General features: G+C 46.6%; 1 protein-coding gene across 2 annotated transcripts in view; it reads left to right on the forward strand.

Moving 5' to 3' along the window:
* Window positions 1-14057, forward strand: part of LOC137629488 (spermatogenesis-defective protein 39 homolog) — a 194352-nt gene that overhangs the window by 162479 nt on the left and 17816 nt on the right. For both annotated transcript variants that reach the window (XM_068360822.1, XM_068360821.1), the window contains exon 12: window positions 12079-12168. In XM_068360822.1, the coding sequence (XP_068216923.1) occupies window positions 12079-12168 (90 nt within the window). The remainder of the gene's footprint in view (window positions 1-12078; window positions 12169-14057) is intronic.

The raw sequence follows: 14057 nt of genomic DNA on the forward strand, positions 1-14057 counted from the left end.
CGAGTGGACGCTGTGCGTCCTCACGCACCTGTTGTTGTTGACAGTTCACAGACTGTCAAGCAGTTACATGACGTTGCGTCCGTCCTGGTCTCTCGCACCTGTTGTTGTTGACAGTTCACAGACTGTCAAGCAGTTACATGACGTTGCGTCCTGGTCCGCTACTAATGCACCAGTGCGTGTGGACTCTGCTTGTAAAGCATTGCCACCACGGTAGGTCTCTCCCTTGCTTGAGACTCAGCTATTATCGGACAAGGTTCCTTCAGATGAGGAAGTTTCTGTTCCCCCTCCTACTGATATTCCCTTGAGGACTCTGTCAGACGGAGAGGAGCCTAAAGCTGCTTAGCCCTCTATGGACTTTAAATAAATCATGCTGATTTTTTAAGGATCTTTGTCCGGATCTTTTTGTAACTGCTGCTCCTCGTTCGCCTAAACGTCAGAGCTTACACTAGGCCTAGCTACTTCGAAGCCGTTGTTTTATAAGCTAGTGCTCTCTCGCTCTCCTAGAGAGCTTTACGTTTGCTAGGCGACTGGTTTATCACCAGGAGGAGTTTGGGGGATACAGCCTTTGCTTTCCCTTCTTTTAAACTGGCTTATAGAGCGAGAGTCTGATATGACACGAGAGAAGTTCTCGGCTTGGGAGTTCCTGCCTCTGCCCAGATAGACTTCTCAAACCTCATAGACTCTCCCTGGCGCCTGGCCATGAGACGCTCCAAGATTTTACAGGTCAACTTCACAGCTGTTTTCGAGCCTTTGAAGTTTTGCTGTACAATTATGTCATGCATAAACAAGGCTTTCAGGGATGGCTCTAATGATCTGACAGCCACGTTCTCTGCAGGAACAAGTCCCTCAGGGATGGCTGCATGATTTGGCAGTCATGTTCACTGCAGGAGTACGTAAGGGGCAAGTGCGCTCAATGTGTTCATTGTCAAGACAAACTTCACGATGAAGTCTACCAGGCTGTCTTGACAGCATTTATGGAAGGCGACTGGATGGTCTCTCTCGACCTTCAGGAGGCATACTCCCACATTCCTATACACCCGGATTCCCAACCGTTTCTGAGGTTTGTTTACAGGAATGTGGGGTACCAGTTTCGAGCCCTGTGCTTTGGCCTCAGTCCTGCGCCTCTCGTGTTTACGAGGCTCATGAGGAATGTGGCAAAATCCCTCCATCTATCGGGGATCCGAGCCTCCATGTACTTGGACGACTGGCTTCTCAGAGCATCGTCCAGCCTTCGCTGTCTGCAGGATCTACATTGGACGTTGAGTCTGGCCAGGGAGTCGGGACTTGTGGTCAACCTAAAAGTCCCAACTGATCCCATCCCAGATTATTCTATTTTTGGGGATGGAGATTCGCAGTCAAGCCCTACTCGAAGTCCAACTAATGCTGAAAAGAAAACGTTTATTCAGTCAGGAGTTGGAACAGTCTCGTAGGGACTCTCTCATCCCTGGAACAGTTTGTCTCACTAGGGAGACTACCCCTTCTGCCTCTCCGGTTCCATCTAGCCTCTCACTGGAACTAGGACAAGACATTAGAGACGGTATCATTCCCAGTCTCCGAACCAATAAAGGCATGCCTGAAATGGTGGGACAGCAATATCAGTCTGAGAGAGGGACTATCCCTAGCAGTCAAGAACCCAAACCACGTGTTGTCCTCAGACGCGTCGGGTTTGGGTTGGGGTGCGACCCTGGACGGTCGGGAATGCTCGGGTCTGTGGACCTCAAGTCAGAAGAGCATGCACATCAACGGCAAGGAGCTATTAGCAGTCCACTTGGCCTTGATGATATTAGAAAGCATCTTCGAAACTAAGTGGTAGAGGTCAACTCAAACAACACCACAACTTTGGCGTACATCTCCAAGCAAGGAGGCACACACTCCTTCACGCTGCTCGAGATCGCAAGGGACCTTCTCTTATGGTCTAGAATTCGAGGCATCTCCCTGTTGACGAGATTCATCCAGGGGGACTTGAACGTCTTGGCAGACTGTCTCAGTCGGAGGGGTCAGGTGATACCCACGGAATGGACCCTCCACAAGGACGTGGGCAAGAGCCTTTGGGCTTCTTGGGGTCAACCAACCATAGACCTCTTTGCCTCCTCGATGACCAAAAGGTTACCAATCTTTTGCTCCCCAGTCCTAGATACAGAAGCAATCTACATAGACGCGTTTCTACTGGATTGGTCTTTTATGGACTTATATGCATTCCCACCATTCAAGATAGTCAACAAGGTACTGCAGAAGTTCGCCTCTCACGGAGGGACAAGGTTGACGTTGGTTGCTACCCTCTGGCCCGCGAGAGAGTGGTTCACCGAGGTACTTCAATGGCTGGTAGACTTTCCAAGAAGTCTTCCTCTAAGGGTAGATCTGTTACGTCAGCCCCACGTAAAGGATGTCCATCAAAGCCTCCCCGCTCTTCGTCTGACTTCCTTCACACTATCGAAAGACTCTCAAGAGCTAGAGGTTTTTCGAAGGAGGCAGTCAGTGCGATTGCAAGAGCTAGGAGAGCTTCTATCATTAGAGTATACCAGTCGAAGTGGGAAGTCTTTCGAGACTGGTGCAAGTCAGCATATGTGTCCTCGTCCAGTACCTCTGTAGCCCAAATCGCAGATTTTCTTTTACATCTGAGAAAGGTTCGCTCCCTTTCAGCTCCCACGATTAAGGGCTACAGGAGCATGTTGGCTTCGGTCTTTCGACATAGAGGTTTAGATCTTTCCAACAATAAAGATCTCCAAGATCTCCTTAAGTCTTTCGAGACCTCTAAGGAACGTCGTTTGGCAACTCCTGGATGGAACTTAGACGTGGTCCTAAGGTTCCTCATGTCAGACAGGTTTGAGCCATTACATTCAGCCTCCCTGAAGGATCTCACCCTCAAGACACTTTTCCTAGTGTGCTTGGCTTCGGCTAAAAGGGTCAGTGAACTTCATGCCTTCAGTAAGAACATCGGCTTTTCTACAGAAAAAAGCCACTTGTTCACTTCAACTTGGTTTCCTGGCCAAAAATGAACTGCCTTCTCGTCCTTGGCCTAAATCTTTTGATATTCCTTGCTTATCAGAGATCGTAGGCAACGAACTGGAAAGAGTATTATGTCCTGTTAGAGCTCTTAAGTTCGATTTAGCTCGTACTAAGTCATTACGAGGGAAATCTGAGGCATTATGGTGCTCAGTTAAGAAACCTTCATTGCCTATGTCAAAGAATTCTTTGTCATATTTTATCAGATTTTTTTAATACGAGAAGCTCATTCTCACTTGAATGAGAAAGACCGATGTTTGCTTAAGGTTAAGACGCACGAAGTTAGAGATATAGCAACCTCCGTGGCCTTCAAGCAAAATAAACCTCTGCAAAGTATTATGGACGCGACTTTTTGGAGAAACAAGTCAGTGTTCGCGTCATTTTACTTAAAAGATGTCCAGACTCTTTACGAGGACTGCTACATACTGGGTCCATTCGTTGCAACGAGTGCAGTAGTGGGTGAGGGTTCTACCACTACACTTCCCTACTTCCAATATCCTTTTAATCTGTCTCTTGAAATGTTTTTAATATTGTTTTATGGGTTGTTCGGAAGGCTAAGAAGCCTTTCGCATCCTGATTGATTTGGCGGGTGGTCAAAGTCATTTCTTGAGAGCGCCCAGATTAGGGGTTTGATGAGGTCCTGTTGTATGGGTTGCAGCCCTTGATACATCAGCTCCTGGGAGTCTGTCAGCATCCTAAGAGGATCGCTGGGCTCCGTGAGGAAGACAGACTTACAAGGCAGAGTAATCGTCTAAGTCAACTTCCTCACCAGGTACCTATTTATTTTGGTTTTGTTATATTGATAACTGTCAAAATGAAAAAACTCTTAGCTTATACGCTGTAAACATTATTAACTCTGGTCTCTACCCACCTCCTTGGGTGTGAATCAGCTATTATATATTCACCGGCTAAGTTAAATATTTAAAAATTATATTTTAATTATAAAATAAATTTTTGAATATACTTACCCGGTGAATATATAAATTAAATGACCCTCCCTTCCTCCCCAATAGAGACACAGCGGGACGAGAAGAATTGAAGGTTTTGTTTACATACAAGAGTGGTATCTGGCCGACAGTTGGCGCTGGTGGGCCCACCCGCAACCTTCATAGCGATCGCTCGCGAGTTTTTTGAGTGTGTTTTCTGTCGAGCCGCAGAGTTTGCAGCTATTATATATTCACCGGGTAAGCATATTCAAAAATTTATTTTATAATTAAAATATCATTTTACATACACTCAGAAAATAATATAAATGATTACTGTGACAGGCAAGAAAATGTGGTTTTTTATGGGGTTCTTAATTTCGAGACAGATGATAGCGTTTTAACATTTGTGTGTGGAGGTGGAGGGAGGGAGGGAGGAAGGAGAGAGAATTGGACAGTACCATATTTACTGTTTCTTACACATAGCATAACACTTAAATTTAACATTAACTTAACTGACCTTAGCTTAATTTTTTAAAACTTTTTTGTTCCGTAACTAGAATACAAACCTATGCTACTGTATTTATTAAGGGTATTACTTTCGGCGAAGCTGAAATTTAGCGAGGGTTAACTACCCATTCCGCTTGTTAGTGGGGTTAGGGGAGGTAGCTTGCTACTGGATCCCACTCACACACCTATAATTTAGCCCACTTAGATTTTACCTCGGATGGTGAACGGTCGTTGCCGTTCTTCATCCACACCTTGTTAATTTTGGACTGCCATTATTGCTTTTTGTTTGTGCTTTCTCTTAATTAGTGAGAGTTTGTGTTGACTTCTGCTGACCATGCGTACCTGCCCTGGACTTGAAGGCTGGATCTGCGGTACCTTCGTGTCGGCCGTGGACACCGATCGTCACACCCTTTGTCCCGCCTGCAGAGGTCATCGTTGTGATAGGGATAACAAGTGTAGTGAGTATCGGTAGTGGTCTACGTCCCTGGGAAAGGTTTGGGTTATTTCTCATTCGAAGGTTTCTTCCGAGGAGAAAAACCCAAGGCTTCCTCCACTTCCCAACCTTCCTCCGAAGCTCCTGCTCATTCGGCCCCTTCCGAGAGACCGTCGAGTCGTAGCATAGGCCCTGTAATTGATGGTCGACCTCGGTCCTTGAGAGATAGTGTTGCTTCCCCCAGTGAAGCGGCCTCACCTATCCCCCGGGTGAGGACTTGTGTCTATCTCCTTTTATTCAGGTATGGTCGTCCTTGGGGCTTTCAGGTCTGCCCTCCAAAGACTCCTTGCTGCAGCTCGTCATCTGTGGTGCTAGTGTGCAGCCATCTTTGACTTTGGAGGTGGCTCCTCTTGTCGTGTGTCGACGTAGTGGTGTCTGAAGCGTCTTCTGCTGCCGTCGCTCCTGCCCCTTCAAACTCTTCAGCTGTTGCTGCTGGCTGCGCTTCCCCCGTTCCTGATCATCCTTCGAGGGGGAAGCAAAGTCTTTTATCTGTCTCTTCTGCAAGTGTTTCTCCTCGGAGGAGGAGTTCACTCATAGAGACTCCTCTGCGGAGGATGTTCACCCTTCTAAAGGGCATACAGTATCCATATTCCCGACCTTCCATCACACCGATCTTCTGCTTCTCGTCGACCCTCTCACCTGCCTTCTCCATTCCTGACTCCTGTTCCACGCCTGCCTCGCCCTCATGAACACGCCATCCTACACAGCGATCCAGACCTTCTCCAACGCGCCAGCGCCCATCAGGGCACCAGTGCTTACCAACAACTCGTCAGCGCCCACCAGCACGTCAACGCTCTCCAGTGTGTCAATACTCACCAACGTGTCAGTGCTTTCCAGCACATCAGCACTCTCCTGAGCTTCAGCTCTCTCCAATACCCCAGTGATTTCTTAATCGCCAGCACACTCCAGCGCATTTGCGCCTTGCCAAATGCCAGCGTTTGCCAGCTCGCCAGTGCTCGCCAGCACACCAACACTTGCCACCGCACCTGCACTCTCCAGCTCGACAGCACTCTCCTGCCCTCCAGCGCTCTCCTGCGCATCTGCGCTCTCCTACACGTCAGCGCTTTCCTGCACATCAACGCTCTCCAGCTCGCAAGTGCTCTCCTGCGCACCAGAGCTCTCTCTTCTGCCAGCACTCTCCTGCGCACCAGCGCTCTCCAGCTCGTCAGTGATCTCCAACTCGCCAGCGCTCTCCAGCTCACCGGTGCTCCCCAGCTCACTAGTGCTCACCTGCATACCCGCGCCCACCTACGCACCCACGCCAACCTGCGCTCGCCTGCTTACCAGCGCCCACCGGCTTATCAGTGCTCTACTGCACATCAGCCCTCCCCAGCTCACCAGCATTCTCTGGTGCATCAGCACTCCCCAGCTTGCCAGCGTTATCCAACACACCTGTGCTTTACTGAGCCCCAGCGCACTCCTGCGTGTAAGCGCTCCACAGTGGAACAAGTTTCTCTAACTTCAAGGAAATATCACAGTCAAAAGGAACAGGAAGGTAAGTGTTTTTACAGGGCACCGTCTCCCCATTCCCCTCCCCACAAACACATTACAGCGCGACCTCCAGGTAAAGGGAAAGGGCTCAGAAGGGTTCAAGATACCGAAGATTTCATCTTCGAAGGTGGAACCACTGCATCAACCATTGGTCGAGACTCCTCAAAGGGAACCTTCGGTCCCTTTCTCTTCAGTAGGGCTTTCTGACAGTGCCTATATAAGCAAGCAGCCTTGGTTCAGTGCCGTGATCTGAACAGTTGTGCAAGCGTTCGGGCCTGTTTTTTCATCTCGCTCTTCTGTGATCTCGCATCATCCGTCAGCACCAGTAGAGCTCCTGCAAAGACCATCGGCTACCTCTCCCCTGAAGAGGAAAAGAGGAGTCTCAGATGCGGTAACATCCCCTAGGGCCTCACCTCTGCCGAGGGAGCCTCGTGAGGGATGGATTTCCTTTCTACCACCTTTGAAGGAAGGTTCTCCTCGCACAGAGAGCTCTCCACCTCCAGCAAAAATCAGGAAGGACAACTCCAACCGACCTTTGATGATATAGTCCTATTTCCTTCCCTGGAAGGAATCAAAGGACTCTAAGACTCAGCCAAAGTCCTCTACAAGGACCTCTAGGCCTGCAGGAATCACCAGTCACTAGGGATGTCTACGACCCACCTCGAGAGGAGCTCTCTGGGGTGGAAAAAGGAGACTTCGCTGCTAATCTCACTTCAGAAGGGGAGCAGAAAGTCAGACAATGCCTTCTGGCAAGTCCTGACTCTCATCAGGGTACTCAACGGGTTTACTGACCCGGAGATTCCCAAAAGACAGGGTAAGATCGTGTCTTTGGCACTCAAAAGCATTCAAAGACCAGTGCAGCCTTGTTCTGGTCTCAAGGGCTAAAGAGTCCCCTGGCAAAGATTGCCTGAAAGCTCTCCGATCTCTCCTCCTCTCAATGTTCCGGCTCTACCGCCAAGCTAGAGGGATCCTCTCTTTTTGAACCAAAAGACGTGGAACTCGCTGCTGAGAGATGGAGGAAGTCTCACCAGGACTCCATAGGGCTCTGACATCCAAGCCCTATAAACCACCAGCTCCTTAGCAATCCCGTCCAACCAAGTCCTCGACGAACAAGACAGCAGCGAAGCCAATGGTGTCTAAAAAGCCCTTACCATCCAAGGGCAGGAAAGGCATAAAGTCCTCCATGGGAGGAAAACATCCTAGAGGGAGGGGCCGAGGCCACATACACTAGGATAGGCACACCACTCGCTTGTCTACCAGTTGAGGGATGCCTACAAAGTTGCTGGGACAGGCGGAAACAACTCGGGGCTGAACCCTGGACAGTCTCCCTGATTCGTTCAAGGTATTTCGTCTCGTTCACAACATCTCTCCCTCCCCTGATCAGCAATCTAGTGTCAATAGACTAATTTGCGATTGGATCAGCAAAGGAGCTAGCCCTCCGGGCAGAAGTCCAGACCCTGTTGAAGAAGGGTGCTCTCCGGGAGGTCCTTGACGGGTCTCCAGGCTTCTTCAGTCGACTTTTTCTTGTGAAAAAGGTGTATGGAGGATAGAGACCTGTCATCGACCTCTCAGCTCGGAACAAGTTTGTCAAGCAAACTCCGTTCAACATGGAGACAGCAGACACAGTCAGACAAGCGGTAAGACCACAGGACTTCGTGTGCACTCTGGACCTAAAGGACGTGTACTTCCAGATCCCAATCCATCCGTCTTCAAGGAAGAACTTAAGATTCAGCCTAAACAACAAGAAATACCAGTTGAAGGTGCTGTGCTTTGGTCTTTCCACAGCACCTCAAGTCTTCACCTTAGTGTCATCATGGGCGCACAAGATTGGCATCCGTCTCCTCCGTTATCTGGACAACTGGCTAATCTTAGCAGACTCGATGTTGACCCTTCTTCAACACCGAGACAAACTTCTGAGGCTTTGCCAAGATCTGGGGATCATGGTAAACCTCGAGAAGTCCTCCCTGGTTCTTACGTAGAGACTGGTATACCTAGGCATGATAATAGACAGCAATCTCCATATAGCCTTCCCATCAGACAACAGGGTAATGAGGCTGAGAAAGGTCGCAAGACCCTTTCTCAGACGAGAAGAACTTCCAGCCCAAACGTGCCCATGTCTCCTCGGGCACCTTTCATCTCTGGCCCGTCTAGTTCCCAATGGGCACCTCAGGATTCGATCTTTCCAATGGCGACTCAAGTTCAGGTGGAATCAGGCCTTCAACTCCTCGGGCATCCTGATCCCCACGGGAGCAGTGGAAGAGACGGACCTCGAATGATGGATGTCAGACGAGAATCTTTGAAAGGGAGTGGATCTTCTCGTCCTCCCCCCAGATTGGATGCTATTCTTAGACGCTTCAAAAAAGGGTCTGGGGCCCACATGCTGCACCATACGACCTCAGGCCTCCGGTCAGAGTCAGAAGAATACCTCCAGAGATGAAGGAAGTCTTCCTGGCCTTTCAACAGTTCCACCATTTCCTGATGGGCCACTCAGTTGTGGTGATGAGTGACAACACCACAGTAGTGGCTCACACCAACAAACAAGGAGGTATTTTTTCGCACAGCCCCTATCCCATCTAGCAGTAGAGATACTGAGATGGCCCGAGATTCACTCGATACCACTATCAGCACACTTCATTCCAGGTAAAAGGAATGTGCTCACCGACAACCTGAGCAGAGCATCTCAGATAGTGAATACCGAGTGGTCTTTGGATCATCTAGTAGCCAACAAAGTCGTGACTTTGTGGGGTTTTCCGACAGTGGATCTTTTTGCAACAGCCCTGAACTTCAGGCTTCCATTGTACTGCTGCCCAGTCCCAGACCCCAATGCTCTCTAGCAAGATGCATTCCAACAATGGTGAAACAACATTGAGGTTTACACCTTTCCCCCGTTCTGTCTGATGAGGAGGGTACTCAACAAGGCCAGAACATTGGTCAACCTTTCAATGACTCTCATAGCTTTGCTATGGCATCATGCGGAAGGGTTTCCAGACCTTCTGCAACTCCTGACGTAGTCTCCAAGCGAATTCCCTCCATGACAACCACATGCCAACATATTCCACAAAGCCATAGTTTCGCTATAACTTCCCGCCTGGAGACTATCCACCATCTCACTCAGAGAGGGATTTTGCAACAAGTTGCGAGCAGGATGTCTGAATACCTCCGGAAATCATCAGTAGCAGTCTACCAGGCAAAGTGGAAAGTCTTCTGTGGTTGGTGTCATGGAAGGGGTATCTCTCCTCTCGACGCCACTATCCAGCAACACAAGAGTTCCTTGTGTATTTGCTGGAATAAATGCACCTTTTAGTCTCGGCAGTAAAAGCCTATTACTCAGCCTTAAGCCTCGCCCTTAGGCTGAATGGAATGGACATTTCCTCATCGCTAGAACTTTCTTCACTCATACATAGTTGCTAACTTACCTGTCCTTAGTCTGAAATGAGACCTCCCCCGTGGAATGTGGTTCCAGTTCTCAGCTCTAAAGAGACCTCCCTATGAACCATTATGCCAGGCAACAGAACGCCACCTGACTTGGAAGACGGTGTTCCTACTAGCTTTGGCTTGGGCCAAGTGAGTCAGTGAACTTCATGGTCTCTTATATGACATCGCCCAGTCAAGGGAAGGGGGAGAGGTAACGTTCAGCTTCGTCCCTGAGTTTGTTGCCAAGACTCAGAATCCAGGAGTAGCAGATCCCCGATTGGACTCTTTCCGGATTTTGAGTCTCCTCTCCGTAACAGATGACTCTGATCATCTCTTACTCTGCCCATTGAGGAGTTTGAGGCTGTATCTCAAGAGAACAGCCGCAGCCCGTCCCCGTGTTCCTGCACGTTTCGTCAGCACAGGGAGGACCAAGAGGAGGGTCACTAAGAACACCATCTCTGCTTGGATTGGCAAGGTCATACACCATGCCCTGAATCCTAACCCTCCTCCTTCATGTTGCCCCAGAGCTCACAATGTCAGGGATGCAGCTACATCTTTGGCCTTCTAGAGAAATTTCTCAGTGACAGAGGTTCTACAGGCTGGGGTGTGGAAACATCAAGAGGTAGTAGGTTGGCCAGGGCACCAGCCACCCGTTGAGATACTACCGCTAGAGAGTTATGGGGTCTTTTGACTGGCCAGACAGTACTACATTGGATCCTTCTTTCTGGTATCGGTTCTCTTTCCCTTTGCCTACACTCACACTGAATAGTCTGGCCTATTCTTTACATATTCTCCTCTGTCCTACTACATGTGACATCACAGGTTACTAAACAATTTTTTTTTCACTCATGGGGTTACTGCACTGTAATTGTTCAGTGGCCACATTCCTCTTGGTAAGAGTAGAAGAGACTCTTTAGCTATGGTGAGCAGCTGTTCTAGGAGAAGGACACTCCTAAATCAAACCATTGTTTTCTAGTCTTCCACTGTCTTGGGTTAGAGTTCTCTTGCTTGAGGGTACACTCGAGCACACTCTTCTATCTTAATTCTCTTCCTCTTTTTTTAAAAGTTTTTTTTTTATAGTTTATGTAGGAGGTATTTATTTTAATGTTGTTACTCTTCCTAAAATATTTCATTTTCCTTTTTTTCCTTTCCTCACTGGGCTATTTTCCCTGTTGGAGCCCTTGGGCTTATAGCGTCCAGCTTTTCCAACTAGTGTTGTAGCTTAGCAAGTAATAACAATAATAATAATAATTCGTTCAGAGCCCATTACTTGCAAGATGTGACCCGCAGGAATCTTGATATACAGTATTCTCTATTGGCCCTGTGGTGGCTGCACAACAGCTGTTATAATACCTCAAGCTTCTTATTGGACAAGTAGCAGAAGGCAGAGGGCACTGTTACCTGGTTTTAGTCAGCGTGAATGAAAGGGTTTGACTGGCTCTTATGTTTTTCTTCATCCTTCCCTTTCTTGGGGAAAGCATCATTCTGGGTTCTCTGCACAAACTGACCTCAAACTACTGCAGGTAAACCATGCTTCCTTGTATACCTAGTATTAAGCTAATACTGTTGCATCCCCATACCCTGGAGAGCTGTTATGGGGAAAGTCTTGGGTACAACGGTTTCTCCTACAAAGATTGGAATAACTTTCACCTGGACAGTCCCATTACCAAATATCTCAACACAGTTTGCGTAGGCCACGGACCTTGCGTAGCAATGTTTAGTGAGGTGCCAGGACTCATTATTTTTGGTTCAAACTTATTGAAAATATGGAGCCCCCGGGTAGCCAAAAAGCCAGATTGGCAAGGATGTCCACCCTCCTAATGGGTGAGTCACCCCTAATAAATAGAGTAGGTTTGTATTCCAGTTACGGGAAAAATTACAGTATGACTTGTTGTGCTAGAAGGCTGAGTTGAAATGTGTACCATACATAATAATAGCTTAATCTGGAAAAGCAATTACTGTACTGTAATGTAGAGTACAATTCAAGAATTAAAAGAAAAATAGCCGAGATCCTATAAGTAGGCTAAGAGGATTGGATATTGACTTATGATTTGGTTTTCTGAACCTAACCATGTTGTAGATTATGACTAATTGTAATGGATTATAAAATGATTTTTTTTTAAATTATTTCCAAAGCCTTTGAATCAACTCTGTTTATTATAGGAAATTTGCAGTTTTATAAGTATCTTATATAAAAATTTGTATAAGTTAGTAAATTTATTTTCTACCATTCCTATTTTTCAGGTTCTTGCAGCTTACATTATGCTCATCGATTCTTTAGATGTTCGTCTGAAACTGGCAGTGAATTGTAAATCCTACCAAGCAGTTATTGATGTAAGCCAACTATCATTTGACCTATTGAACTATTTTCTGTGTTCTCACCCAAATACTAATTGTCTTATTAAACTGAAGATGAGTAGTATTAGTAATACTTATGAGTAAGATATCCTTATAGGAGTTCATCATTTATCATCATCCTAGTGATTATGGGCATTATAACTGAAATGCTCAGTTAGGAGAGGCATCCACTTAAACCTGGGAGATCATATTTCCTGTCTTGGTAAACATTGTTGTTGGGAGACATGGTGATCATAATTAAAAATATTCGTCTGGTATTTCATAATTTCCATATAAAGAAATTATTGATAAACTATTTTCAGGATGGTCTATTATGTAATCAGTGGCATTAGTACTGTACTTTGTCGTGATACAGTGTACGCTAGTATTTTGATGATGTTAGCCCTTTGAGACCCATTGGACATTTTCTACATCCCTATATTTCTTACCCCATCTATTATTTAAAAGTAAGAACATTTTACAAAATATGAAAATTATATATCAAGGGAAAGTAAATTTATTCAGTTATATGGTACTCAAGCACAACACTTCATATTTTACCTTTGATATTCTTCCTTAAAAAGTGGGTTATGAGACTAGGGTAAAATCATTTGAAGATGTGAGTCTTTTCTCTGGTATCCCTCATTAGAAAGTACTTGTAATATACTCCAACTCTCATGAGTTGAGTCACAATGTCACGTTTATTATAAGCTGTCTAAGTAAGGCGAAAGCTTTGTGATGAAAAAAAATAATTTGCTACTGTTACTAGTTAGGCGGCTTCATGCTACAAGCTCAAAGGTCCCAACAGGCAATAGTATTCAGTATTGAAAAAAATGAACAGAGCTGAATTATTTTTATGAATATCCCATGAGATTTGTATTCTTTTGCTCAAAGCTGTGTCAATGTCTGCCCCAAAATAAAATTGTTCCAACATCTAATACAAACCTTGCGCTCTTTATTGTGGATATATATTTTGGCAAAAGCTGTAAACTAGCCATAAAACCTTTTAGCAAGGTATAATTGCCCACCGCTGGTGGGTGGGGAGTAGACCAGCCACCGCTCACACATACTGATGAAATGTCGTGATTTTTATTTTGGCTTGGTAGAGAGCTGTCGTGCCATCACTCTATTTAACCCTCATTCCTTATGAATAAACCAGCTGTATTTCTATATTTTCTTTCTCTTTTCAAGTTTACCTGCGTATCGTGAGGTTTCCATATGATGTGGATTTGTCTCAGTGTTGAAGGGTGCCATTGCAGCACCTTCATGTCCCCCGGAGACAGATTCTTATGCCCTTCATCCATCATGCAGTGGTCATCTTTGTTTGCCGGAGTCTCCTTATGATGATTGTCAAAAGTGGCCATCCTTCCTGTGGGTGTGGTTCAGTAGGAAACGAAAAAAGAAATCTAAAAGGGTTTCTTCTCCTTCAGGGTCTTCCTCAAAGGTGAAGAAGTTCCAACTGCTTACTCCAGTGTCTCGTTTCCTCTCCATTGACTGCTTGATCAGTCTCCTCTGGAGGACAATCGAGTAAGAGTGGTGGCCGTTTGACCCCTGGACAACCCTTAGGTTTGGAGGACTTCGCCACTACTCCTAGCTAAGTGGCAGCACCCTTGGCTTTAGGGGAGTCTCTTGCTGCTGATGCTGTGCACCAGCTTTGGCCTTCCTTGCCGATCTTGGGTTCCATCTCTAAGAAATGGCTTTTGGACGCTCTACAGCAAGGGACATAGCGGGAGCACATACCTTCCTCCCCAGGAGTTGGCTACAGTCTTCTTCTTTAAGACATTATTTTTTTCAATAGGTGTTGGATTATATGCCCCACATACCCTTTCGGGTAGGAAAGGTGTGATACGTCAGAGCTGTAAAGTTGTATGGTATCAAGACTGATA

Source organism: Palaemon carinicauda, chromosome 37 (genome assembly GCF_036898095.1).
Source record: "Palaemon carinicauda isolate YSFRI2023 chromosome 37, ASM3689809v2, whole genome shotgun sequence".
Classification (NCBI taxonomy): Eukaryota; Metazoa; Arthropoda; class Malacostraca; order Decapoda; family Palaemonidae; genus Palaemon; species Palaemon carinicauda.